Below are 27,990 nucleotides of genomic sequence, written 5' to 3' on the forward strand. Positions count from 1 at the left end.
AAACTGAATTGAATAACAGGATAAATAATGTGGGGTTTCAATAAATATGTGAAGTATATTATCTACACGTTTTGTCTTTCTAACTTTCATGCTAAGACTTTATTCCAGTTACTTGTGTATTTTGTTTTTTTTTGCTTCTATTGGCAGCATGAGCACTATATGTGAAAATGTACATATTGTACTGCAGACAGTTGTGGAGATCATACATTATTCTTTGGAAATTATTTTTTAACTTTCCTACAATATACACTTGGCAGACGTATCTGAATCATGGTTTAAGTGCCATTCAGTAAATTTATGTCATTATTTTGATAGACTGTATTCATGAGATCATCACATCGTGCCCAGAAACTGCACAAAGTGTATGTGTTTATATATATATATTATATATATATATAAAAGTATGGATAATTAGCAAGGAAGACTATTTATAAATCCTTTATACATATTTTTAAATGAAATATCTTGAAATATTTAACCGATGTCTTACTTCTTTGGAAGAAAATAAACAGGGCAAACTTGTTGAAAACGTCGACGATCAAAAGAGAAAAAAAATATGAGTGGCGTTTGTAATTTCAACTGATTTTATATTCTTAAGGAGCTTACGTAATCTGTCGAGCCTTACCCGAAGTATGTAATGTGGTATCGTCTTAAGTAATAACATTAAAAGAGCCTTACCATAAATTACTTGTCACCTCTTTTTAACACAGCACGCATCACGATCCGTCAAGAATAATTAAATTATAAAAGAGAAAAAGTGTAGCCTGCAATACAAAGACAAGAATGCTCATATTTTACAAGATAGCCCCACAATTAATAAAACACTACTTACGGTAAAGGTGTTCATCTGAAATTATTTCGATTAAAGTATTCAAAACATAGTCCTGGAATATAAGTTTAATATTCCTTTTCTGCGAAGGAAAAAAATCATGACCGATGACTGTGATACAGTAGAAGTCCATTTTATGTAGTTTATTGACATGATCCCCTGTATTAAATTACTCTAATATTTTTAAAATGCTTATGCCGTTTTTAGCTATTTACGATTAAGTGTATATGAGTACACAAGCATTTAACTCTTCTTTGTTCTCTATAATATTGTAGTTGTATCCGGAACCACAAGATGGCGACATAACACTTTTATTTTCTTGTCATATTTGAATATAAGATAAGATAATCCTTTATTAGTCCCATAAGTGGGAAATTGCATCGTCAATATGCTCTCTTTGTATGTTATTCTCCTTCTCTGCATCATGTTATCGTTTCTTTATTCTGATATGCGGAGTGCGTATCGCATGGTTATTCTGAACTAGTTATCCACATATGCGTATTCTTGTTTTTGATACGTGTGGTAAGCACTCAAGCAGAAGTGCATCTGGCGTTTCCTTCACTTCTTAAAAGTTGCTGGAATTCATTAGGAATTTGCGTATTTATTTATAGAATTTTATTTATATACAAGTAAATATGGCGTAGCCTACTGTTCAGTCTCCCTTTTTACTGTTGTTGAAAGTACTTTATATTACTCAATACGACGATAGTCCATACCTTTGTGGTTTTGCGGAATCTATGAATCTTGGATACAAAACGCTGTGCTCATGACGTTGCTATAGTTGTAGCGATTGTTCACGCTGATGTTTTTGTTTCTCCTATTTCGTCATCTTCACGTGTCCGCTTGGTGTCCTCATATTTTTTCTTCCTTTTGCTGTGAAGTCTATGACAATTGTTTTTGGGAATTCAGTGATATCCTTGGACCCATAATGTCATAATAACACTCCATTATAGTTGAAAAACACTAAAGAAACGATGGCATATTTCTGTGCTTGTATGAACTAGTTAACTTACAGTATAATCTAAATTTTGATTTGACATTCTGCTTTACGTTCCAAATATGTGGCATATATTATTGGCCAATATATTAAAATATATTTCATTTCCACGTGTGAATGTCATTGAAATTAATCACTGAATAACACATCTTCACAACCTCTAGTAAACTGTCGCGAGGCCATTCTTTTTCGTACGGGGCGTCGTATTTCATATTTGGAAAGAAGTAGGCCTACATATGCTGGAAAATAAATTTCATTATACTTCTTTGACAGTGTATAGGTCATTAGCTAGTACATGCGTAAGGAACAAGAAAGAGTAACCAATTAAGTGCTGAAAAATGGAAGTGCATTTTTGTTGCCATATTATGAGGCTAGTTGGCCAAATGATATACCGTATAATTTCTCAAGCTATACATTTTATATTGTTTGTATATTGAATCGATGGCCATTTCATTTTATTATTCATGTTCATATGCATTTGTACCATTAAGGAAAAAAACTGTTCTATATTCTCTAAAAACAATGCTGACGAATGCTAGTACATTTTAATTTATTTTTATATTGTAAGCTGCAATGCCGTGGATTTGTGATACTTTGCAGACTAGTAAAGCAAAAACAGTAGTGTTGCAGCTAAATCCATTTATCAAAAATCAAGGATACAGTCAGATTACGCTTCGGTGTCAATGCGGATCCATTGGCAGCCATAGACTCCAAGTGGAAAACATCGCAGGCTGATCAAACGCATTACTCAGTCGCTGGCCCCCGTGACGGCTCCAGGAAGTATTGTTACAAAAATGTAAGCGGTGAATGTCTCATGAGGTGAAGAAAGTACGGCTTGAGGTCCATGCTAGAGTTGCATATCCGGAACCATGTGTCTCTAGCCTTTGTGTTCGGGGGACATTTTTTTCCTTGAACACCGTTAGGGCGACATTATTTTTTTCTACACCACAGCTGCGACTGGGGCGACCGGGTACGGCGCGCTGCTCACGGTCGAGGGACGGAAAGAAAAAGGCATTTTGTTCTGTTTGAGCCAAACTGTTAATGCAGCCAGGAAACCAGAGGCGAAATACGGCCTATACCTGATTCTGAGTTCCCGATTTCCACGATCAGGCTGAAGGGCAAAGCAAGCGGCTTGACGATGGTGAGTGAACCGAGGGCCCTATTATTTGCGCCTAAGCCGCGGGCGGCTAGCCGCTAGCTAACCGGCTAGCGGGCTGCGTACGTCGCCGCTTTTCTGTCAGCCTTCGGTTAGCTTGCTAGTCGCTCTTCGACGGCGTGTGAAGTGTCCCGGTTCGCGGTGATTTTCTGTATAACCACATATCCAGCCTGCCTTCTTTGAGGCTGCTTGGGATCCGGAGGCCTCCCCGATATAACTACTCCGGCGGCCGGCTGTCGCGCCACACGACGCTGCTCTGCGACGCTGGCGTCGCTTCCCCGAAATATACTAATAAATATTTATAAAATAACGCGAGCTGGCGATAACCATCGCGTCACCGCATAAATATGGCCTGCCAGCCACGCTTCTGTCTCCGAAGGACGTTTATCCGGCCGGGACCGGCGTGTTTTGCCGCTTAATATCACATTTACTTCAGCCGTTACTGTGCTCTATTTCTGGGCGCTGGAATAATAAATCAAGGCCGACCCCCGCCCGAAGGCCGCTGGCTGCCCGAGTCAGTCGGCGTATAAAGGACGGCCGTGTACGGGCGATTGAAGCGGGCGTGCTGGAGCTACCGAGCCGGGACCGATCAGCGGTCGTCGCTCCATTGCGCCAAGTTGGCCGACAGGCGGGTTCCTTTACTTAATGCGTTACGTATGAGCGGAGGTTGGCTCTGGACTTATTTTGAGCTGCTGTTATTGATTTCTTTAACGCATACGACCTGGTACCAAAACGTTGATCTAAGGGAGCCAGGCAGGCTGATCCTGCACCGCCAGCCATGATCCAGGAACGCCGACACCCATAGCCGTGCGCCTTACTGCACGATCACTAAGAACCCGGTGGCTGCCGTCGGATTCCTGCTGCACTTTAATGGATTTGGACGGGATTAAACGATGGACGGTTTAAATGTTTATTTACTGTGTCTTCCTCTTGGGTTTGATTGTCAGTGATTCATTTCATTGTTTATTTTTTACATTTAATGTATCAATTTAATATGCTGGTGTGATTGTAGCATAAAAGGTGGCAGGAAGATACAAGTTTCATGAGAATTTTATGTCAGACTAAATAGAGCAATAGAGATGTGTAGGTGGTATACAGGTCAGGTGTTTGGGGGTATCTGTGTTACATACCCTGTCTGGTACCTCAATTGCGTACAACATTCATCAGTTTCTCTTCTGTAAGACAAATTTCAAGTCCTACAACACTTGTGATGGATTTCTCTGTGTTTTAATTAAGTTTTGATCTTATCTGACATCTGGTGTGGTTCAAAATCTTGCAAATTTAATGTTTTATTTTACACAATTTACAGTGTATGTGTGGCTCTTAAATGTCTTAGAAATAAAATGCACTCGAAGAAACATGGACAAATAACTCCTGGTTGTCTGCTTTTGTTCCACAAGTCAGGATGGAGGGTTGTGAAATGTGTTTACACTTATGGGGGGGGGGCAGTTTGGATGGCAGGTTTCAGTGTAGAAAAAACCAGCGCAAAAAAAAATTACACATGAGACTGTTGTTCTGAATCATTCCTCCCATTTCTGAAAATCTCATAAATGAGTATCAGCAGTGCATAGTTACATTGGATGATCCTTTCATCAACACGTGTGAAAGTTACTAGCTTTTGTTTTAGCAGATAGGAATTGGGATCCGTCAGCCAAAGTGCTTTTCTCCAGTCACAGCTGAAGGTCTATTTTATTTATCATTATTATTATTATTACTACTACTATTATTATTTATTATGATTATTAAATCCTGAAAATTCTTCCATATCTATATTTTTCTCTGTCCACTCGCCGTGTTCAGGGTCGTGGCTACCCCAGAGCCTATTCCGGAAGCTACGGACACAAGGCAGGGGAAAAATCCAGAAGGGGGTGCCAAGCAATCTAACCTGAACCTAACTTGTTCCAAAATGTGTGGAATTACATTGTGTGACATAAGAATTAGGCAGTTTCCCATGAGTGGTTCAGTGAGGACTTGGCAGGTTGGCCTAATAGTTTCTGTATGATACCCGCTTTTTTTTTTTTTAAGGTAAACTGCCTTTTCTGTTTCCATTTGATGTTTATGACTGCCGATTCGGTTAAACTTGGACTATTGGGCCCTGTGTGTTTTTCATTCCGCTGTAGGCTTTAAGTCACTTTGCTGTGGTGTTTTCTTGTGTTTATAATGAACTCCTATGGCACGTTACCGGCTGTGTCACATCAGCTGCATGACACTTTTCCGTTAGTCTGTACAAATGTAGTTTGCTGCAAGGAACCAAGAAGATTTCTGACCCAATTTCTCCCTCCTTTCTTCCTTGCGATGGATGCTTCAGAGGATCTCTTAGTGCCTATCGTTTACCTTTCAGTCTCACACATGCTACTGTATAGTATCACTGTGTGATGCTTAAGAAGTCGTATGAAACTTTTTATTAGAAAAAGATTCTGTTGAATCTTGAATCTGTTGTATCTTTTTGGACATAAAATTTAAGTGCAGCTTTTATGTGCCTTATGGGTCACCTGGTGGGTATTGCTTTGGATTTTACTTTGCCTTTTGGACCTCTGTCACTTGTCATCTGGACTTGGCCTACAGTCTGCCATTTTCCTGATATCTGACAGCCGATTGGTGATCTTTAAACTGAAGACCTGTTTAAATTTAGAGAACGTCTTCCTTTGAATGTCTGTGCCTTATGATTGTTCGGTCACATCCTTTTCCGAGATCACCCCACCCAGCCCTAACAAATCTGTGGTCTTATCTAGATCAGGTAGCGGCCTCTTTTGGAAGGAAAGATAACCCGCTGGATTCCGCACCTATTCTCAGGTCTGTTTCCATGGTAACGTAGTCGGAGCCCCCTGCGCCTGCTGAAAGGTGGTACCTGTGTTACAGAAATATAGTGTTACATCTATCAAGGTACAGCTGGGGCCGAATATGAACAGACTATCTCTTTTTTTGAGTTTCTGTTGATACCCAGTATTTGACAAGCTATCAGAATTGCAGTATTTTTCTTAAACCTCGTACAGAAATTTGATGATGATAAAAAAAAAAAGATGGGACTGAAATGAGGCTGCTTTGTGCCCTTAATCGTCAGCATTTAACCTTGCATATTCGCATGCCAGGTTTTCTTAGAAAAATCATATACTTTGGGAATACACACATTTTATTCACACCTTTGTGTAGTTGGCTTCTTAATAGCTTCATGATTGTGATCTACCTCATTTGCATATGGCTTGGAAAAAAGACTACGTAAATAGATGTGTAAATTTATTAGATTTAATTTTAGTTGGTTAGGGTGCTGCTATGACTCGCCAATTTTGGAGAATTTTAGATTCTTTTCATAATGCTCACTGAGACAGCTGTTAGATTTCCATATAGGCTGATTTTAAAGCCGCCTGGTGGACTGTGACTGCTGACCATCAAGCACTCTGCTTAGGTGTGTCCTCTTTGTTCTTCCCCTATGGGATGTTCCCTTAAACTCTGTCGTCTTGTGGTGAAACCACTTTTTGTCTGCCCGTTGGTTTTACCTTTCCCCATTCAGGGTGCAGTGTCCGGGCTACTTTTAGTTCTGTTGCACCGAGTGTATCTATTTGCAGCGTAGCCTTAGAACACAAGCATCATTACCAAGAGAGAGTCCAGTAATTCCGTCACAAATGGGTTCCCAGCTAGCCTTCTTCCGACTGCTTATCCTGGACAGGGTTGTGGGTGCCCTGGATCCTATCCCAGGCAGTGCAGGGCATAAGGCCGAGGTATACCCTGGACGGAATATCAGTTTGTTGCAGAGACGATTAAATTTAGCCTTATGAAAATGAAGTGCTTAGAAAAGTCACCAGAAAGTAAACGATTTAAATTCCAGGAGGGGAATTTAATGACCATTTCTAAAAAGAGATGAGCATGGTTTTTTTAGGCACAGATGATGCAGTTGAAGGTTTAGGAGAAGGGAGAAGGAGGTCAAGCGGTGTTAGCTGTTCTGGCTGGGTGTAGTGCACAGTGTCAGCTGTGCATGGATAAGCGCCTCAGCCCCTGGGCCTCCCTAAGTACTTCCTCCAAGGGGAGAGGGTTCAATTAGCCCAGTGGGGGCTGTGTGACCCAGATCAACCCTGAGTACCCCATGCCTGGGCATGCAAATGAGCACGGGGAGCTTGTGGGCAAAATGACCGTTTCCTGTGCTGGATTTCAGGGACTGGGCAGAGATCTCGGATGCACTCTCTCTAGTCAGGTCTGCTCTGTCGCTGTGTGGGCAGCTGGGGGGGGGGGGGGGGGGGCCTGTTTGTTCTGTCTGCCCATTTTCTGTTTTGGTTTTATCTGGCTGCAATATTATGGAGAGACACGGCAAGTCAGCCAAGCCACTAAGTCTGAAGGTACATGTGGCAAGAGACTGGAATCGATCTGTCCAACATGCATACATTTTTAAATATCCATAACCATGCGTTAAACATGCATGTTTTTATTTTGGCAGAAATTATATGGCTCACATCCATTTAAGGATTAGTTACCATGAATCCTTCAGTGATGAGAGGCTCTTGGTGGCATGTATGTCTGTGCATAAGCAAAGATTCATATTTGAGCAGCTGCTGGGTCACATAAATATGCACCAGCAGCCAGTGTGGATGCATCACTCTGCTTCTGGTCCTATATGCTCTCATTTGGTGTCAGAATATAAGCTTTTGTCACTTAATGAAACCGCTGGTGTATTTCTCCAGTTGGATGTTTTTACTTTTTATAGCTAATTACAGGTACATAAGACTGATAGGATTGTTTTCAGAAGGTAGTTGCTTCCTAGAAACTGTTCACATAGCACAGACTTGAACGTTGGGAAGAGGTTTCCCTTATTTATTAGGGAGAAAAATCATCATTCGTTCCAAGTCTATCTGAGAAACCCCAGTCGATTTTTCCCAACGAATTACTAACAGTCAGAAATGCCTGTTAAAGCATGATGAGCACTTGGAACATTATTAGCCAATCAGGTAATAAAATGGTGGTGTTTGTGTTACATGCAGTCATTTTTTGTTAGTACGATGCATTTTCTCATAGTAATAGCAACAGAAATTTTAATGGTTATATTGGTCATTCCAACATAACACCTATATCTCCCGGATCGTCATGTATTACCTTGGAAAAAAATATGAATATTTCCATTAAATCTGAGACCTTGCAAAATCCTATAGCTCTACTCCAAATAGTTTATTATTATTATTAATATTATAGTTTTTAAAAAATTTTTATTTAGTTAGTATTTTTGAAGTTGGAATCCTCTGAGCAGTTCTTCATATGTGTTTTATAAGCCTCACCAATTTCTTATTTTTCATTGGATTGGACTGGAATTTATGCTACACATCATTGCTGTTTCGTGCCGTTAAACCATTGTGCTTCCTTTGGGCCAGTGTTAAAATTGAATGACCTTTAGGGGCTCCCCGAGATTTGCTGGGTAGCAATATTTATGGTTCAGACCCAGTGTGGAAAGTTTACATCCAGAAAGTACAAATCCAGACCACGATTTTGTTTCAACCAACCAGTTGAGTGTAAAGAGTCACATTCACAGAGTACTGAGCTGGTTGGTTGAAACAAAATCTTGGTCTGGATTTGTACTTTCTGGACTTGCACTTTCCACCTCTGCCTCATACACATTCAGGCTTTTATTTCTTAGATCATGTTGGTGTTCTATTATCCAAGTCGTATGTTATAACACTATTCTGATGAAAATCAGAACAAATCATTCACTTATGCTCACATACTGTTGTTCGTCCATCCAACTGTCCCTTTGTCTGTTTGTCCATCTATCCATTCATTTATCCAACCATCTGTCTATCAGTCTTTCTACTGCATATCCAGAAAAGGGTTGCAGGGGGTGGTGCAGCTTATCTCAAGGCAGAATTCTGGGGAACAACCTGGACACGATGCCAGTCTGTCACAGGGCATATGAATACATAACATCATACTCTGCATAATTAAAAGATGTCAGTTATTCTAACTGCAAGTCCTGTGGTAGGACTGTGGTAAGATATGACAGGGGACACTTGTATTGGAACCCCAAACCCTGCGGGTATGAGGCAACAATCACACCCATGTCAGTATAGATAAACACCCAATAATTAAATTATTTTGTATTTTTAAAAAGATCAGTTAGATGGCAGGTGAATGCTGATTTTTATCATATGACTCACTAACAATATGCACACATACAGATGTCCCTTGGAATCCACGGGGGATTGGATCCAGGATCCCCCCATACCAAATCCACAAATGCTCAAGTCCCTTATATAAAATGGCATAGTATTTGCAAATAACCTACCCACATCCTCTTGTATACTTTAAATAATATCTAGATAATACCTGATGCAATGTAAATGACATGTAAATAATTATACTGTACATGTTCAGAACTGATGCGAGCATTGTTGTGCATAGAAAATATAGAGAAAATTCTCACTTCATTCGTGTGGATTCAGCATAGTGCTACATGCGTGGCAAGTTCAAGGTTTGCTCTTTGGAATTTTTTTCCCTCTATTTTTACTCCGCAGTTGGTTGAATCCGCGGATGCGGAACCTGCGGATTCAGAGGGCTGATTGCCCTACGTTTTCCGAATGCCATAGGCCAAAGTAGCGTATATAACGGCCACGCTACTGGGCAGCCCTGAGGAACATCTGGTGCAACTTTCTGTGCTCATCTGCACCATGTCCATAACACGATAAGCACACGCGTGTCAGGCAGTGTGGGTATTTTACACAAATACCACCCCTGGTATAACCTGCCTCACTGCGCCATTTGGACTAATGTGATGTATATAATGCTTTGTCAGTTAAACTCCTTTAGTCATCTTGCATGTTAAATGTGCCATACGTCATGTAAGAATAGAATGACAATGCAAGAAACTATTAGCGCCATTGTGGAGAAGGATGGGTATGAAGGAATTTTGTTGCCCTTTGACGTATATCGTTACGTGGATTCTGTATCGGACAGAAGTTAATCTCTGTAGAGGGCTTTGGTTCTCCATACAGATGTTTCTCTGGTATCACAACATTCCAGAGTCATTGATGTCTTGGTTTTGGTATGTCCTGCAATGCCTGGGACATTCATCAAAGCAAAAATAAGCCACTAGCCTCCGCCCCTCGGAAAAATCCAGAACTTAAGTTTTGTTTGTTTATTCAAGTTAGTGGCCTCTTTGTCAGGGAATCATGTGGAAACTAATGTTCCCCCCCTTTCTCTCTCTCTCTCTCTCTCTCTTCCTATCTCTCTTCCCCAGGTCTTTTGGTGAGGTTGGTCCCGGAGTGGCTGCCAGAGGTGGAACTCCTGACGTGACCTAACCGGCATTTGGAAGCCGGGTCATTTTTTCTCATTTTTGGATCTTGGCTTTGGAATTGTCTCATGGAGGAGTAGTTCTTATCTTGCTTCGTTTTTTGTTTTTTTCCCTTTTTTATTTATTTTTTTTAAAGGGAATACATATATATATATATATATTAAGGAAGTGCTTTCGCCAGTCAAGAGACAATGTCGTCCAGCAGGAACCAAAATCCACACGGACTGAAACAGATTGGGCTGGACCAGATCTGGGATGACCTACGCAAAGGCATACAGCAGGTGTACACCAGACAGAGCATGGCCAAGTCACGATACATGGAACTTTACACGTATCCTGTTGAGAGCTGTGCGTTCGAGGGTCTGATGTGTGTGAGCTATTCCCTGTGCAAGTCTCCGACTTTTCCCTAGTCATGAGTTAGTTACTTGCATCTTTCAGCTTCAGCTTTGAAGAACAAGCAGGGCCTGTTTTTAGAGGACACGTTTTTTTTGTGAGCTTTTTTTACCCATGATGGAGCAAACACATGCATCTGTAGGAAAATGTAAGGGCTGGCTGATATGAAATGAGGAAGTCCCTGTATGCTGTCAGTTTTTGCCAAGTGTGAACACACATTTTAGGGAAATCTCTTCTTGAGGTACTCGGTTGCATAAAATCACTGTTTTATCTATTTTTTTCCATGGCTGATAGCTGATTCTGAAGCTGAGCAGATGGATCCACCGGAGAGTTCGATTACAGCTTCTTCGTTTTACTCATATGCCCCATTGGTGCATAGTGGTGGCCACTTAAGGTCACAGAGGGAATACAGCATGATGTATTGTTTAAGCTGTCCGCTGATCCACTGTGCATTTACAGTCATGTCTTGAGTTTTATGAACTTTCAGCAGTGCATGTATATATTGAGCATTAATTACAGTAGCCCCCTGCTTTTCCAGACATTCACTCTCAGTGATGCCCCCCTCCTCCCCCATTGCTGATTTGAGCATCATTTAATAAATGCAGTTATAATTAAGCATTTGTGTTGACGGCCTTCTCAGGGAAATGCTCCCTTTGGAGTAAAGAGCAATAACTTCTGTCAGGCTTTCCTTACTTATGCTGGTTTCATAATATCAATTATTTTGTTGGGGCATTTAGAGATTTGTGCAGACATTACTGACATGGCATCCATGTGTCTGTTGTTAATCGATCTGGAGCAGTGTGGCTTTTGTCTGTCTACCAGACCTACATATTCGCGTGTAACCCCCTACGCCAGGCACCATTCAGCAAAATTAATCACTAGTCTAGCAAGAGGTTTATAGATGGGGAAAAATGACAGCATGTTGCAGTCATTGCCGCAGCAACACCCAGCTCCGAGGAAAGGTGTGCATGGTGAATCCCGCATGGAATTAAGGGCATTACCAAAGCACAGCTGCATTTTAGCCACTAGTGGACTTTGTGGTAGATGGCAGAATTCCATTATGACCTTTGTCTGTCTTTGATCAAGCTGGCGTTGAATCTGGTCATAAGTTGTCACCATGAGTCTAGGGTAGGTTTGAATTCATCCCAGAGCAATGCATCAATTGTTCTGTCTGTATTATGGAAGGCACTTTTCTGGGATTTGCATGTACGGTGTTTTAATAGCCTGCAGTTGACATTTTCTTTTGAAACGTTTGTCGGTCTTTGACGGCAGATGAGATTGATGAGATTGAAACTTGATTTGTTACTTAAAAGCTAGCACAATGTGCTCTTACTGGTGCTGCCACTTTCCTGCGTTGAATCTGAGCCGTACTGCATGTTGCTCTCCATCTGCGAACAAGTGCTTTATCCGCAGCCCTCCGTCATGATCTCTGGTGGAAGCTGACACTGTCCCATCCTTCACACTGCGACTTGGTATTTGGGAAGCGTCTTCCTCACTGCCGCCTCCCTTCTGGTCTGATCCTCTGCTAAGTTTACAACATAATAACAGCTTTCATCTTAGGGTGCTTCCCTAGAAAAAGAGCAGTTTGTGACTGAGACAGCAGGCTGTCCCTTTTCCCGGTGAATACTGTGGGATTTGTTGAATGGTCTAAATGGTATGAACATCAGTGGCTTGTTGCAGAATCTTTTTTGTTTTCTTCCCTCTTTTTCATCGTACAGCTTGAGTATCAAGGTTTACTTCTACATTCAGTGCAGGAGGCAAACATTCAGTACATTCAAAGGGGGTAGTTTTAGATTATAGAACTAGTTTATAGACCCCAGATTCTTGTTTCAAAGATCAGTTGTGGTCTGAAGTGGAATGTTGCTCAATATGGACTTAAGTTGGCCTCTAACATCCAGCATAGATCCTAACCTCTAAGGACTAAACTTGGTTATCGACTCGTTCTCTGGATTTTTGTGCCACGTTGTCTTCTGATGTTCCAGTTATCAGTGGAGTCAGGAAGACGGGGTCGACTGAGAACCACTGATGTTCAAAATGCTCTTGGGAACAGCTTTTAAGCAATTTTTTGTTTTAATATATGTATATTCTTAGTGATACTGGGGAATATACCCTTTCTGACTGGAATTTTTCATGGTTCCCATGTTGTCAGTTATTTTGTTTTGGGGAAATTGAACCTTTGAGTGAAACTGATTCCTTTCTCACTCAGCACCATATAGATGCTAAACATACTGCTGTTTTTATTATTATTGTGTTTTTTAATTTAAAACTAAGCCTGTGTTTGTAGGCCTCTCTGTTTTGCCAGCCTGTTGCGTTCTTTGTCTGATTGCGTTCCCGGCGGCTATCCTCACTGTAATTCTGTCCGTAGCTCTGCCTGACTTCTGCCCCTGGTTCTAGGTTTATATTTCATGTGGGGGCTGTAATTGCAGCCTCGTTTATAATTACAAGATGGATCGTACAGCTGCAGGAAGCGTTCCCACATTCTTCCTTTGAGCTGGCAGTGCTTTCAGTCCCAGGCTTTTGAAGCCCACTCAGGATTGTTTATGGTGGTACTGGTCTGTGAAGATCACCCTCATGGGGAGTGTATGTCTGACACAGGTGGTTCTGTTAAAACAAGCCAATATTGTGTAGATGCCTCTGGGATTTTGTCACATCATTCTGTGTTTCCAAAAACAGCGACTGGTATCAAAGCTGGTTTTGGGCTGGATAGGTGGCTTTAAGTCACTGATTCTGAAGACTTTTTTTTTTTCCCCCCTCTCTCCTATCTTGTTTTTGGTCTCCTTGTATCAGTGACTTGCAGGTCCTGGACACCTAAAATTGACTATACTTTTGAACCATTGCCCAATGACTCATAGTAACAAAACCCATGGCTAATGCATAGCCTGGTGTTCCGAAATCTGAAATTGTGTAGTATGCACATTGTGCTTTATTGGCTGAGCTGCTGCCTCTTCATTAGATCAGAACATTACTCTATAGAAGAAGCAAATATATAAATATATATTTTTCTTCCCTGTCAACTGTTTTGACATCCACCGTGGGTTCTGGGTGCTCTTAGTACCATGTAGACTGACAGTAGGTGATGAAGTGTTTGTGAGGCAGGGAGGTTCACTTCAACATACAGCTGGAAATGCAGAAATGTGTTTATTGTGATGCTGTGTACACATACAGTCTGGTACAGTGACAGTGGCTGTTTCTGATAATTCCCATGGATAGCTGCAGATTCTGGTTCGTTGTTGGATGGTGACTGTGGATGACTCTTAGCACAGTAGTAGGGTGCTGAGCCTAATATTTACTGCTGCCCCCACCTTCTCGGAGACTTGGATTTATCGTGGTTCAGCAGCGCAGTGTGCTTGCAATCCGGTTACAATAAATGCTACTGTAAAAGCCTTTAAGAAATGTGTATTGCTTGTTCAGTTTTTATTTTTGTAATATTAAACAAGAATCGCTTGTGGTTTAGGATGACAGTCGTGTTAATGAATAGTGGATAATAGGCAGAAGACAACAGAGAAAAGGAAACGAAACTCTACAGTTTGATGTTGGAGAGAAAAAATCTCCCCCACTGGCGTGGTAATATTAAATAGGTCTGAAAGGTTTGTGTATAACGAAGGTAAATTCCATAGATTTTGAGAGATTTTCCAATTCTACCTCTGCCCACCAGTTCGTTATTATTATTTATTCCTGCAATTTCTGAGCATCATTTTGGTGATTTATATTAGGCATATTCAGTCACTCCTCGTTTAGTGACCAAGACCTACCAGCTTGTTAAGCAGAACGGTCGCTAAGTGAAAGTCAAGGTACCTTGGGGTTGACCGGCTCTGCATACAATTTTACTTCAGCCTTCCATACTTGGCTTCTTATATCCTAAATGAAGTGGACATTGAACAGCATTTTCTACTTCCAAGACCTCTCTTTCTGGTGTGCGTTGTCAGGCTTACAAAATTTGTCGTAAATGTGAGCATTGGTCGGGAAATGATTTGTTGTTGTTGTTGTTGTTGTTGTTATTTTTTTAACTGTTGTACTTGCAAACAGTCACTGACTCGGGTAGTTGGTAAAAGATGAGTGCTGTACCCCAAACGTGAATTCCAGATTGCTATTCTGCATCTCATTTTCTTCCTTAACCAATGGGTTAGACATGTCTATAACTACTGTACAAGCGTGCACCAGTCCAACCAGGCCCGGGGAGCCGGAGTGCCCCCCTCTAAACCTTCCAAGAAGGCACCAACACCTGGGGGGGCCCAGTTCGTCGGGCTGGAGCTGTACAAACGGCTGAAGGAATTCCTGAAGAACTACTTGACAAACCTTCTCAAGGTAATCACTCCCTTCTAATGACTTTGTCAGAGACTAACAAACTGCGGGCTCCTGTCGTATGTCCTGGTGGTTTCAGTTCTCTTTTCTCTCCATCTCTGTCCTTGGTGTTTCAGCCTTGCAGTTTGAACTTTCTCATGCTTCTGACTCAACCTGATTTAAACCTTATAAGACGATGTGTTTTGCTTGCGTCTCGCCCGCAGCTTATTGCGAAATGCAGTAGTTGTGCAACATGGAAGGAATTCCAGTTCACTGGCTGACGTCTCAATTCTGGAGTCAGACAGTTATACTCTGATACTGCCCCAGGGCCGTGTGTTGATATTGCTCTCTGATGGCGAAACCCTGGTACTGTTGTCCTTGTGCTTCCAGGATGTCATTTTTGTTGTTCATTGAAACACAGCCATATTGATTTGTTGTGTTTTTACTTTAAACCAACGCAATCTTAATTTTTTCCCCACTTTAAGATTAGCCTAAGAATGATCTAGTTCGCCCTTAAATTCTCTACTTGATTTCTGTATAAAACTGGTAATTTGGAATTTGTTGCGTATGCTCTAAATGGTCATGATCATTTTATTTATTTGTCATTCATCTTATTTTTGGTGCAATGGAAATAGTGGAAGAAGCTCGAATGAATTTTTGCTATTTTAAGAAAAATAGGCAAGTAACTGTTTGGCAATTTATTTGTGAACTGATTCAATATAGACCTCTAATGATATCTTGTTTTGGAAGACTACTGGGTAACATGTTTGCGCAGAGGGCAGTGAGGGAATGTGCCTGGTGATTGACAGGCAGAGGCCCACCTCAGTATGCCTGTTGCTTACAGTTTGGCCGAGGTGCATGGGTGGCAGGAACCCCAGGGACTGTAAAACTGCCCTGTAGGAGGAAATCTGTCAGCCAGTCCTGAGGTCAACTTCCATTTGTACAAGCAGGCGTTTACTCACGCCTTTCTCGCTGCATCAGCAGACGTCACTTACTCAAGTTTAATGATGCACCTTTCTCTCTAAGGATGGGGAAGACCTGATGGATGAGAGTGTGCTGAAGTTCTATACACAGCAGTGGGAGGATTATCGGTTCTCCAGCAAAGTGTTAAATGGTATCTGTGCCTACCTCAATCGACACTGGGTCCGCCGCGAATGCGACGAAGGGCGCAAAGGCATTTACGAAATCTACTCGGTAGGAGATCAATGTTGCAATCCGTCCAAAGAAATGTATATCTACCTTACCATAAATGGTTACTGGCTTCTGAATATATATATTTTTTTTCTCCTGCACTTTCCAGCTTGCCTTGGTTACATGGAGAGAATGCTTGTTTAAACCTTTAAATAAACAAGTGAGTATATATTGTAATTGTGACTGTTTCCTGCTTGGTTTGGTGTTGTGTAAGAAAGGTGACATTACCTGAGATGTTTAGCCATTACTTTACTCTCTCTACCCCAGTTAGTTTGAGCTTAACCAGTAACAAATAGTGCCTCAGTAGTTAGTGCTTCTTTTCATATCTTACTGTTCAAGAGTCCCCTGTGAAACAAACTAAGCATGCAAGAGTTTCTGTTAGCTGTTCTGCTGCTGATAAGTAGTAGTCAACTGATCATACGTGTCGAACATGCGGCCACATCGTCATCTCACGCCCCCTACTCCCCTCCCGCAGGTGACAAATGCAGTTTTGAAGCTGATCGAAAAGGAACGCAATGGGGAAACGATCAATACCAGGTTAATCAGCGGTGTTGTCCAGTCGTACGGTAAGTGGACGCGCCATTAGAATCCATTAGTGACCTGTTTTCGTCCTCCGCCACGACGTGGTCTGTGGGATATGCGCTAATACAGATACGGGGGGGAAAGAATGACCACCTCCTGACATTAGCTTCAGTTTGTTAGCAAGCGGTAGGTCTCTGGATAGTAGGATGATACAAAGCATTATTGATTTTTGCACGGGAAGACTGACCGCATGTTTTCGCTTCTTCCAGTTGAACTGGGCCTGAATGAAGATGATGCCTTTGCTAAAGGACCCACATTATCTGTGTACAAAGAGCACTTTGAGACTCAGTTCTTGGCAGACACAGAGCGTTTCTACACAAGGGAAAGCACAGAGTTCTTGCAGCAAAATCCTGTGACTGAATACATGAAAAAGGTGGGTTGGTAATGACACTGCTTGTGTTTAAATGTAAGGTGCCGACGTATGCTAAGGTAGTAGCGAAGCGCTCCTTGTTGGTTGGGTAAAGAAATTGGTGTTCTTTAGGAAGTGTGTCAGCCATCGTCATGGTGGCCCTATCAAGCATCTTCACATGCATCTGAGTTTGAATGAGGAGTTATGAGTAAGGAGGCTTAGGAGTGAGAACTTGGCCGGGGTACCGTGTTAATTTGGGGCTCCTACTCAGGCAGAGGCACGGCTGCTGGAAGAACAGCGAAGAGTTCAGGTCTACCTCCATGAGAGCACGCAGGACGAGCTGGCGCGCAAGTGTGAGCAGGTGCTAATCGAGAAGCACCTGGAGATCTTCCACACGGAGTTCCAGAACCTGCTGGATGCCGACAAGAACGAAGGTATGCACCGGGCCCTCTGACCTCACGGCTACTGGCTGGCCCACACATCTCGTCATGGGCTCCCTTGTGCGACCCCTGCAGATCTGGGCCGGATGTACAACCTTGTGTCCCGGATCACGGATGGTTTGGGAGAGCTGAAGAAGCTGCTGGAGACACACATCCACAACCAGGGGCTGGCTGCCATCGAGAAGTGTGGAGAAGCTGCTCTTAATGTAAGCTGGTGGTGAAAGTTGGAATTTAGTAGATGAGCCTTATGTGTGTGTGACAGAGAATCTGCTGCTTTGTACTGCTGCACTTCTCACCATTGTGATTAGAGATATTTAAAACAGGAATATTCACTATAAAAACAAAATTAATAACATTTCAGCTTTTAAAGCTTTTAGACTTTGAAAAGTCTGAGTCCCAACTGAGATATCTGATACATGAGCTTAAACCGAACTGCTCTGTCCTGTGTTGTTGTACAGAGTTTGAGCAATTGTACTATCCTCACACTTGTTCAAAAAGAAATGGCAAGATTTAGCCAGTGTTGCCTGGCAACTGGATCTCTCTGGGTTCATATTTTAGTCAAGCTTTGCAGTTTCTTGTGACATTAACCTTTAAGTGTCCATTTTCAAGATGTCAGCACTTTCAGTTGATTGATGTTGGCCGTTGCCTTTGGAAGGCCATTGCAGATGGTGAAGAGACTGTGTTTTAATGTAGAAAAGGAAGTCATTTCCCCATTGATAGTCTTTTACTCATTTTTTTAGGCCAGGCTGGTGTAAGAGATCAAAGCATGTTTTGGTTAACCAGCCTTTTTACCCTCTGTTGCTCTATCAGTGAGGTTTTGTGATTTCTGTAAGGCTTATGATGTGTCCTTTGCGGTCAGAGAGTGGTTTTCTATGGGCAGTTGAGAGCCCGGGCTGCATGCGAAGACAAGATATTGATTTGTTCTGGTTCATGTTAGACCATTCTTTATTACTCCACTTCATTCATAGTGCTTTGTAAAACCAGCTCAATCACCTTCCAGCTCAGCTTCAGAGGAATGAAGCATTCAAGCATTTTTAAAGAATGCACTCTGCCATGACCATGGCCCCGCTCCCTGGCCACTTGCCCTGAGCCGGATTGTGTTATAGAAGCATTTCCCTCACGTCAGCCCAAGTTCATCTCGGGTACCGCCCTGGTTTAAACAGCATAGGAGAAATCATTCATTCTCGGCGAGGGATGAGCGTGTTGGGCTGTGTTTTGGCTCGAGCTAAGTTTCAGTGAAAAGGGGATCATTGTAGGGAAGGTTTCCAAACAGGGGCATTGATGAGTGCTACCTGGCTCCCTTGTCTTCAGAACCTGGCTTGACATGGGTAATGGAATAGCTAGATGTTATGAGGGATGGTCCAGTTTCCATGTAGCACGTCTGGCTGAACGTGGATCCGCTCTTGTTTAGTCATTTGCGCTGATTTCGGCACAATGGTTTAATTACTCTCGAGTAATCACAGTTCTTTGGTTCAATGAAGGCTTGGCTGTTCAGGCTGGTCCACCTCCTGAGACTGCTCCCAGAAACCTAATTAAAATTACACACGGGCCGGTCTCACTGGGCCCGGCCACATGCCATTTTCCTGGAGTTAGACTGCAAGAAGGTCCCGCCTCTCGTCAGTTTGGGTTAGCCGGTTCTGTGGAAGACCGAAGCGATCATTGTTTCTCTCTGCCCCGCGAGTTCCCCATCTGCATCGATGTGCCAGCTCACCGTTTTGTTTTTCGTTTCATTCGTTATTTGGAAGAACTCCCGGATCCTATCCAGACTGCCTCACCTCGTTGAATGTCGAGTGTAAACACAGTATTTTTATAATAATCTAGTCTCCTGGATGGCATATTTCTACATGACTGATGTCAAGTCAAGTGGGCTTTATTGTGATACCATCCATATGTAGTTGTGTGGAATAAGATTCCTCTGTGACCACAGTGCAGCATTCAGTTAGAGTATGACTGTTGCAGCCCGAGATTCCAGTAGCAGCTCACTTAGTTTCATCTGTAACTCTCATTGCTTTTTCTTCCCTGGCTACTTTATGAAGCTTTCACGAAGCTTCCGCTGTACGGGTTCCATGATATTTGCCTTTTCAGTTTTAGCACGACTCATTCTTAATGTGACTGGGAACTCAATCTCATGTGTTCAACTCCTTTTTTTTTTTGTTTCGCAGGACCCTAAAATGTATGTCCAGACCATCTTAGACGTACATAAAAAGTACAATGCACTAGTAATGTCAGCCTTCAACAACGATGCCGGCTTTGTGGCAGCGTTAGACAAGGTGAGTTTGTAAGGATTAATCTGGGTGGTATAGCTTATTACTGTTCTCTTTGAATAGGCTTAGTTTGGCTAAGGCGCAGTGCATTTCTAATTTATTTTTTTTCCCCCCTCTACAGGCTTGTGGCCGATTCATCAACAACAATGCAATCACCAAGATGGCGCAATCTTCAAGTAAATCGCCAGAGCTCCTGGCCAGATACTGTGACTCTCTACTGAAAAAGAGGTATCAACCCCACTTTGGTTACACAAACCACTTATTTTTAGTCCTTATCCTCTAGGATAGTGTGTCTCAATCTGGCCCTCTGTGACTTGCAGAGATTCCCAGTGTTTGTTCCTTCCCAGACCGGAAATGTGGACTGGGAGGGAGCTGGGGAGGAAGCAAAAACATGGACTGACTATTGGTCCCAGAGGACCGGACTGAGAAACACCGATCTAGGCGTCTCAGCCATTCTGTATATTCCACCATCAGCACACATGACTCAAATAATAAGCTCCTAATCAAGCCAGTCATCTGCTCATCAATCCCTTTATTAATTAAATCAGGAGAGCTAGTGGTGGAATAGAATGGATGTGTAATGGCAGGTGGCTCCTAGGCAGAACAAAGCACTCTGTTCTGCGCCTTCATATTTACTCCCTGTCTTCTGAGACTCTGACCCATAATGACTGTTTATTTGCTTAGATCATCAAAACGGCTTGGATTGCCCGATGCTGATTTATTGTACGTTTGTGAAAGCACCTTGCAGAAAAGTGCTCTGAAGGGAAGGATAATCTTTGTTCTCTAAGTTTATCTGCACCACCTGCAATACACATTTTTCTTTTCCATAAATATTTTTATTGTTCTTCCATAGAATGCCGCCAATAACTAGACTAGAGTACCTGTGTGTGATATAGTCTTAATATAAAACTTGAACAACTGCTGGCTAAGTGAGTGTCCTGGGTATCAGTAGCTGTTGTGTGTGTTTGGATTCATGTAGGTGTGACACTCTAGGTTGCTGGTATTATACATTGTTTTTCATCTGTCTCCCTCTCAGTTCGAAGAACCCGGAGGAAGCAGAGCTGGAAGACACTCTGAACCAAGTGGTAAGTATGGGCCTTCAGTAGCTGGTAAATGTTCTTTTCGTTTCCATGCTTGATACCACCTCTGACATCCATCCCTTCTAGACCTCGCTTTGGTTACCGTCTATGTAATATTTTAACATCCTTTCTCTTAATCAATGTCTTCCTCTTCCAGATGGTGGTCTTCAAGTACATTGAAGACAAAGATGTGTTTCAGAAGTTCTACGCCAAGATGCTGGCGAAGCGATTGGTCCATCAGAACAGTGCCAGTGACGACGCAGAGGCCAGCATGATCTCAAAGCTGAAGGTTGGGCTTCCTCTTTACGCTCCACTGTTTTTGGCTTCAGGAAGCAGGTTTAGGGCCAGTTGCTGTATGTCTCTGAGCAGGTTCCAGTTCTGAGTTTTATTGGAAGCTAGAGCTACAGAGCCCCAAAGGTGAGTCGTGCAGTGATCTGGGTTTAGTCTTCTTTGCGGTGAAGGGTGCCCTCAAATCCGGGCTGGGTCACCTTCACTGAATGACTGAGATGGCTGGAGATTGCTCTACTTCTCACTGCTCTACAGTGACCTCTACTGATGGCAAGCTACCTACAGGTGGAATTTCTTGAATGGGGTTTTCCTCCCAGCATGTTGCGTGGTTATAATCCGTAGCCCTGGGACTGGGAAGGTGCGAGATACTGTCATTGGGCCTGTCCACAAAGGTGTGGCCTCTTCGTGGAGTTATGCTCCGTTCCATTTACCGCGGAGATCGGAACTCGGAATGACATCACATACGAATTAAATGCATTCCAGTACAAGAAGTCGGTAACCCAATTAGCAATACCAGGCACCTGTATCAAAAAGATTTTTTTGCTTAGCCGGACAATTTGTCGGATTTAAGGTGTATCAGTTTAAATGGCCTTGATCTTCGTTCACTTAAAATTAGCCCGAATTACCTTAAATCCAACAAATAATCCGACTAATCATGAAATCCAATTCTAGCCCGGTTAATTGTAAGCCATTGTTAATAATATCAGTTGACACTGTAGCAACACGTCCACAGATCAGTTGGACAGTATAGTGTGTGCGACCGATTTAATGAGTCACAAGTAAGAAGTAGTGCTTAATTAAACAGTATATAACTTTAACTTCTGTTGATAAGGGGTGCAGCCATCTTGGATTCTGAACTCGGGATCCTCTGTGCTTCTCCGAGATATTTCTCGGATCCACGAGAAACGGGAGCGCGCACGTCGTAACTTCCGGCTTCAGTACTCGCTAACCAACTCTGAAACAGAGTTCCGATGGCAAATGGAACGCCCTATTAGTTTGGGAGTTCGGGGCAGAGCCACCTGGAAAATATAGTAAATGGGCCACCTGGGAAATGTAGTAAATGGGCAATAAAATTGGGGATTAACAAGTGAATAAATAGAATTTGTAAAGTAAATTGACTGGATAAGGTTTATTTTATATTTTCAAATGTTGCTTTATAGTGGATGAAAATGTTACACTAATTTGTTCCCCCATACTGTGTCTTTAAATTCTCTCCAGCAAGCATGTGGCTTTGAATACACCTCCAAACTGCAGCGCATGTTCCAGGACATCGGGGTTAGCAAAGACCTCAACGAGCAGTTCAAGAAGCATCTCTCCAATTCGGAACCGCTGGACCGTAAGAGCCTGTCCCCCGCTCCCCGACACGCTGACGTGGGTCATTAACATCTCCAGGATCATTAGCCTCGCTCGCTCGCTCTCCTGCTGCATGCCTCTTCTGAAAGTGGGTTATAATTTTGTGAGAGGTATGATGGCCTCCTGATTGGCTCCTGCTTCAGGCAGAAGATACCATACCTGTGCCAGGCTTTTATATGCACATTCACCAGCCTGTAATGCCAACCTGTACAGCAAATCTGTCTGGTTGATGGCTCCCATTGTGTCAGGAGCAGCATTCCTAAACATGGAAATGATTTTCCAGTTTAACCAATCAGAATGAGCGTTAACCTGACATGAAAAATACACATTACGTCATGTGTAATGTAGAACCTGCATCTTCGCGGAAGCCAGCTTCTCCACCATCTGTTTAGTAACAGACGTGGCTTGTGTGTTGCAGTGGACTTCAGCATCCAGGTCCTCAGCTCTGGTTCCTGGCCATTCCAGCAGTCCTGCACGTTTGCCCTGCCGTCTGAGGTAAGAGACCCCGTTTCTTTTTATGTATGACCTTGTCCTTTAGTCATTTACTAGGTCATCCAGGAGAAATGCCTAAGGGATTAACTCCAACATAGTATAAGCACCCGTAAAGCCACAGCGGTGGTTAACTAACACAAGTATTTCAACCAGTGTTGCCTCGTTGACCTTGAGCTCATGTTGCATCAGCTGTGTACTTGGATTTGCTGGGATGACCCGCTGGTGTGGTCCTTTGCGACTTCACATCAGCCGTTTTGTTTCCCCACAGCTGGAGCGGAGTTACCAAAGATTCACGTCCTTCTACGCCAGCAGACACAGCGGCCGCAAGCTGACCTGGCTGTACCACTTGTCCAAAGGGGAGCTGGTCACCAACTGCTTCAAGAACCGATACACGCTACAGGTCTACCTTCATCCATAGCCTGCTAAGCTTGGCAGTTTGTTTTGGTTTTCACATTTAAGCACAGCAATAGTTTGAGATGATTCCTGCTTTATGTGCTGTAATATTTGAATGGGGGTGGCATGGTGGCTCTCTGGGTAGCACTGTTCTCTTACACCCCCAGGAATGTAAAAATCTGTGACTACAATCAAAAAAACTAAAAATGTCAAAAGTCTTGTATTTTGTTAGGTTAAAAAGCATGTACCTCAGTTCTCGAACTCATTAGAACTCGAATTTCTTAAGTCGAACCAACCAGTTCGAAAAAATTTTACCTAGAACTGGATCTGAATCTCAGAAGTCAAACCGTGAACGCCGACCTAAGATAACTTGTACGCGCGGGGAAATGAGTCACGCGGCGCATCTCTCAGCGGAAACAAAGGGTAACGCTTCATTCTCAGCCTCGCATTCGCTGTGATAGCATCATGCATGTTTACACTAGCTGAATACATATATTTAGACAGTAAAAATACATTTAGACAATGATAGACAGTAACAGTAATTATTATATAATAAAATACATTTAAAAATAAAGATTTCTTATTAATTATTTTAATATTAATTATGAACCATTAATACATTTAATTATAATAATATTGTTGGGCCGAGCAGGGACGGAACGGAGACAAAGGCGCGGAGGTCAGGGTATCGGGGAATACGGGGTTTAATTACAGGTAAGGCAGGCAAAACACAGACGGACAATACAATGACCGGACTGGGGAAACAAACTGAAACGCAGATGAAATACAGAGGACTAATGACAACAACCAGAAACAGCTGATCACACGGGGATTCCACATGGGGTTTACGAGGGGGCGTGGCACATGGAAGGAGCGGACGATTGGGGCAGGACACATTGTTTTTTTTTTTTTACTTTACACATTGTTTGGATACCTTTATTTTCTTACTTTAAAAATTACTGTTTTGATAAATGTACTTAGATGTGTTTAGTACAGTATATGCTTTTCTTGTTTTGTCCGGTTCATTTTTTGTTTAAATGCTAAAAAAAACATATTTCGGTGTAATTTTTTGGGGCTGGGAACCAAGTTGTTGGTTTTCCATTATTTCTTATGGGGAAAATTTGATCAGAACTCGAACTTTTTAGGATTTGGTCCGGAGTTCCGAACAGATTAATTTCGAGTTCTGAGGTACCACTGTATATGTGAGCCTACATGTGTGCTGGTCCTGCAATGACCTGGCATCCCATCCAGGCTGTACCGTAGCCTTGTGCCCTGTGCTGCCTTCCAGAGGCTCTGGCCCCCATCACTGGGATAAGTGCTTAGATGATGAATGTTTTATATGGGCAGAAGCCTTTGGAACTGTTTACAGTTTGTGTTAAGTGACGAATGCTGGGGATGTGAGCGAACGTTGCCCTCTGGTGGCCATCTGTCATCCCGCCTGGGCTGGGTTGCCAAATTAGTGATGTGCAGTGCATCCCCCACCCAGGCATCCACTTTCCAGATGGCCATCCTACTGCAGTACAATACTGAGGACATGTACACCGTGCAGCAGCTGGCTGACAGCACGCAGATCAAAACGGTAAGGCGCTGTACCTCGGCCTCTCAGGGGGGCAGACTGTTACTGAACCCTTGACGGGGGAGATTACGCCCTTATCTCACGTTGGTATGTTTCCAAACATGCTTTTTTACAACTGCCAGTATTTATCTAATGTTTTACAACTTTTTTTCTTTCCTTTTCCAGGATATATTAGTGCAGGTTCTGCAGATTTTGTTAAAGTCAAAATTACTGGTAAGCGCTTTACTTATCTTGAAATATATATTCAATTTTGTCTAGTACATTTGTACAGTACATATGAAAACATCAAGGCCTCTTTTTAATAATTAGCCTCGTCCATTGATTATGAGCCTCCTCTGGTTGACATTGATTTGACGGATGGTTTTTTCACCAGCTAAGAGTTCCTTTGGTAATTGAATGGAGCGGAAAAGTTTCTTTGATCACAGTTGAATTGAAAGTAGAGTTCAGGCTTTTCTTGCTGGGAACAACGGAAGTACGTCGTAACTCTATGATTAAAGGGCACAGAGAATGTGTTCATCCCGCGATGTGTTGGGTCCTGGAAGCCAGGAACAAGGGGCTATGCGTTCATTCTAATGAGGGAAGGACGCCGATCATGCAAAGCAAGGCTCAAAGTATCATGCAGGTTAAATATTCACCATATTCCCCCACATCCTTTCCCCTTTCATGTACCCCCTTTTAATTGGGGGTCCTCCAGCCATTCCGCACAGCTGTTTTGTCAGATGCCTGATTTAGGAACTAGCCCAAGTATGATGACGATGGAACACATTGAGTATGTGGAATAGATGGAGATCACTGATGTGTTGGAGATCTACTGCTCGAGGGCTTTAGGAGGCTCCTGGCAGGTTCCTCGGCCCAACGCCAAGGGTGTAGCCTATCTGGCTCGTCTCCACTCCGCTCAAGGTGGCACACATACCATGATCCAGGACACCGTGCATTGTGTCAAACTTGCTATATCAGCAAAGCCAAACTAATACATACATTATTCAGTAAACAAACGAGCAGCTGCCCAGCAACCATTTTTAATACCACAGTGGAAATAGCTTGTGATTTGCTATCATTCTGTAGTATTCCTAATGCTGTGGATTTGGTACAAAGCATTGGGATTTCCTCACGGTTGTGTATGACTACTGGTATGTTGATGTTCAGGTTCTAGAAGATGAGAACGCCAACGTCGATGAGGTCGACTTCAAGCCCGACACCTTAATAAAACTATTTCTCGGATACAAGAAGTAAGTAGTTTTGTGTTTTCTTATGTCCGTGCACGTTTTCGGCGAACAAGGTCAAGAATGGTGTTTCTGCTCCTGTGTGCAGTAAGAAGCTGCGAGTCAACATCAACGTGCCCATGAAGACTGAGCAGAAGCAGGAGCAAGAGACAACCCACAAGAACATTGAAGAGGACAGGAAGCTTCTCATACAGGTCAGAATCAAAATCAGAATTTAATAACTAGGTACACCTGACTGTACTAGAAATGTGTTTTGGCAGTATTGGTGCATACATTCGCAGACAACATAGAACATAAATTAAGAAAAAATATAAAATACAATATAATATGGGATTTGAATATGAAAATTTGAATACTTATTAGAACCAGGTTCCCAGATTTATCAGTATAGATGTCTCACTGCCCTGCCTCCACATCTCTGTGATGTGAGTAGATCTGTGTGTGCTGCAAATGTGCATGTAATTTGGCTGTTCTGCCTCCAAAGCCCACCGTCTTTCAGTCCCCTTCATGTGTGCCATGTCGGCTCCTACATTCGCAGGCTGCTATCGTCAGAATCATGAAGATGAGGAAGGTGCTGAAGCATCAGCAGCTGCTGGCAGAGGTCCTGAACCAGCTGTCCTCGCGCTTTAAACCCAGGGTCCCCGTCATCAAGGTCAGTCTCTGTCACCTGCTCAGCCACAGCCTAGCTTATGAATCCAGTGTAATGTTATGACAGGAAAGCACTACTGATCTGTTTTGTATAGCCTGTCTAAATAAAGAGAATGCTTTCAGGTGTGATACTTTGCTGTATTTACACAGATAATGGCAGGTCACCGTGTTTCTCTGGTTTTGTAGTAATAGTTTTGTGGTTGTGGTTTCAGAAATGCATCGACATCCTGATAGAGAAGGAGTACCTCGAACGTGTTGATGGAGAGAAGGATACGTACAGTTATTTGGCTTAGATGTTATCCTGTTTCCCCTCTACACTTTTCTTTTTTTAATTTTTTTTTTTTTTTAATTCTTTTCTTCAGAGTCTATGAAAAATTACAAGGTCATTCCTCTTGACTTTTAGTCAATGTTGTCAGGAATGTACAAGCAGAATCTGGAACTGACAAGGTGACATTCTCGATCTCAAGTTGACTTGTTGATGGCAGAGTAGCTACAGTTTTGGATGTCCCTTTAAAACTGAGGCTGGGTTGTCTTCTAGCCCCTGTCCTGCATTTACATCCAAACTGCTCAGGATCGAAAGACACGTTGCGACATGTAAATATGGACGTGCTCTCCCCCCCTCCCCCACCCCCTGCCCCACACCTAGCAAAATAAACATGACAGAATCAAGATCCCCCAAAAGTGTGGGGCTGCATGCTACCGCCTATCTGCATTTAAGCAAAAGAAATCAAATGCTTAAGGAACCGGATATGAAAAGGCTGCTGCTGTTGGCAGTGGTTGTAATTGAAAAATACATTTTAAAAACTAATTTATGAATGCAATTCGGGCAGCACTTTCAGAGAGCATAAGTGTCGGAATGGGCCCTTAGTACTGTGTAATCGGCACCTGCTACGAGAATATCATTTGTATAGTGTGATTCATTTTTTAAGTGTGATAAATAAAAATTAAAGGTTTCTTGTATACCTTGTAAAAGTCTGTTTTCTTGGTTGGAAGTGTACTTCTCCAGCAGTATAGCTGACCACCCAGCAGGTGGCAGCATTCACCCTAGAATTCACTAAGCTGGTTTCACACAATTGCTAACGGTTAAGTATGTGTGTAGCAAAGGTTAAACAAAATGCCATCCTTAAACTGAAGTGAGTCTTGGATATAACAAGACTACTAGATATGAAGCCTAGATGTACTACTATGTACT

General features: G+C 42.6%; 1 protein-coding gene across 1 annotated transcript; it reads left to right on the forward strand.

Annotated features, from left to right (window-relative positions):
* Positions 1 to 2,637: 2,637 nt before the first annotated feature.
* cul1b (cullin 1b) lies at positions 2,638 to 27,758 on the forward strand. Its single transcript, XM_023833566.2, has 22 exons — positions 2,638 to 2,967; positions 10,193 to 10,577; positions 14,767 to 14,944; positions 15,947 to 16,114; positions 16,221 to 16,271; positions 16,587 to 16,677; positions 16,903 to 17,066; positions 17,314 to 17,476; positions 17,558 to 17,688; positions 19,645 to 19,752; positions 19,868 to 19,974; positions 20,783 to 20,831; positions 20,983 to 21,114; positions 22,332 to 22,449; positions 22,885 to 22,961; positions 23,227 to 23,358; positions 24,838 to 24,930; positions 25,093 to 25,140; positions 26,074 to 26,156; positions 26,239 to 26,344; positions 26,689 to 26,802; positions 27,011 to 27,758. The coding sequence occupies exons 2-22, from the start codon at positions 10,438 to 10,440 to the stop codon at positions 27,089 to 27,091; spliced, it is 2,334 nt and encodes a 777-aa protein (XP_023689334.1). The 5' UTR covers positions 2,638 to 2,967; positions 10,193 to 10,437; the 3' UTR covers positions 27,092 to 27,758.
* Positions 27,759 to 27,990: the final 232 nt, after the last annotated feature.

Source organism: Paramormyrops kingsleyae, chromosome 15 (assembly GCF_048594095.1).
Source record: "Paramormyrops kingsleyae isolate MSU_618 chromosome 15, PKINGS_0.4, whole genome shotgun sequence".
Lineage (NCBI taxonomy): Eukaryota > Metazoa > Chordata > Actinopteri > Osteoglossiformes > Mormyridae > Paramormyrops > Paramormyrops kingsleyae.

Coding starts and splice junctions, on each gene's coding strand:
- cul1b (XM_023833566.2), top strand. CDS start 10,438: ATGTCGTCCAGCAGGAACCAAAATCCACACGGACTGAAACAGATTGGG. Junction 16,272..16,586: donor TTAAACCTTTAAATAAACAA/GTGAGTATATAT, acceptor CCCCTCCCGCAG/GTGACAAATGCAGTTTTGAA. Junction 26,157..26,238: donor CTATTTCTCGGATACAAGAA/GTAAGTAGTTTT, acceptor TCCTGTGTGCAG/TAAGAAGCTGCGAGTCAACA.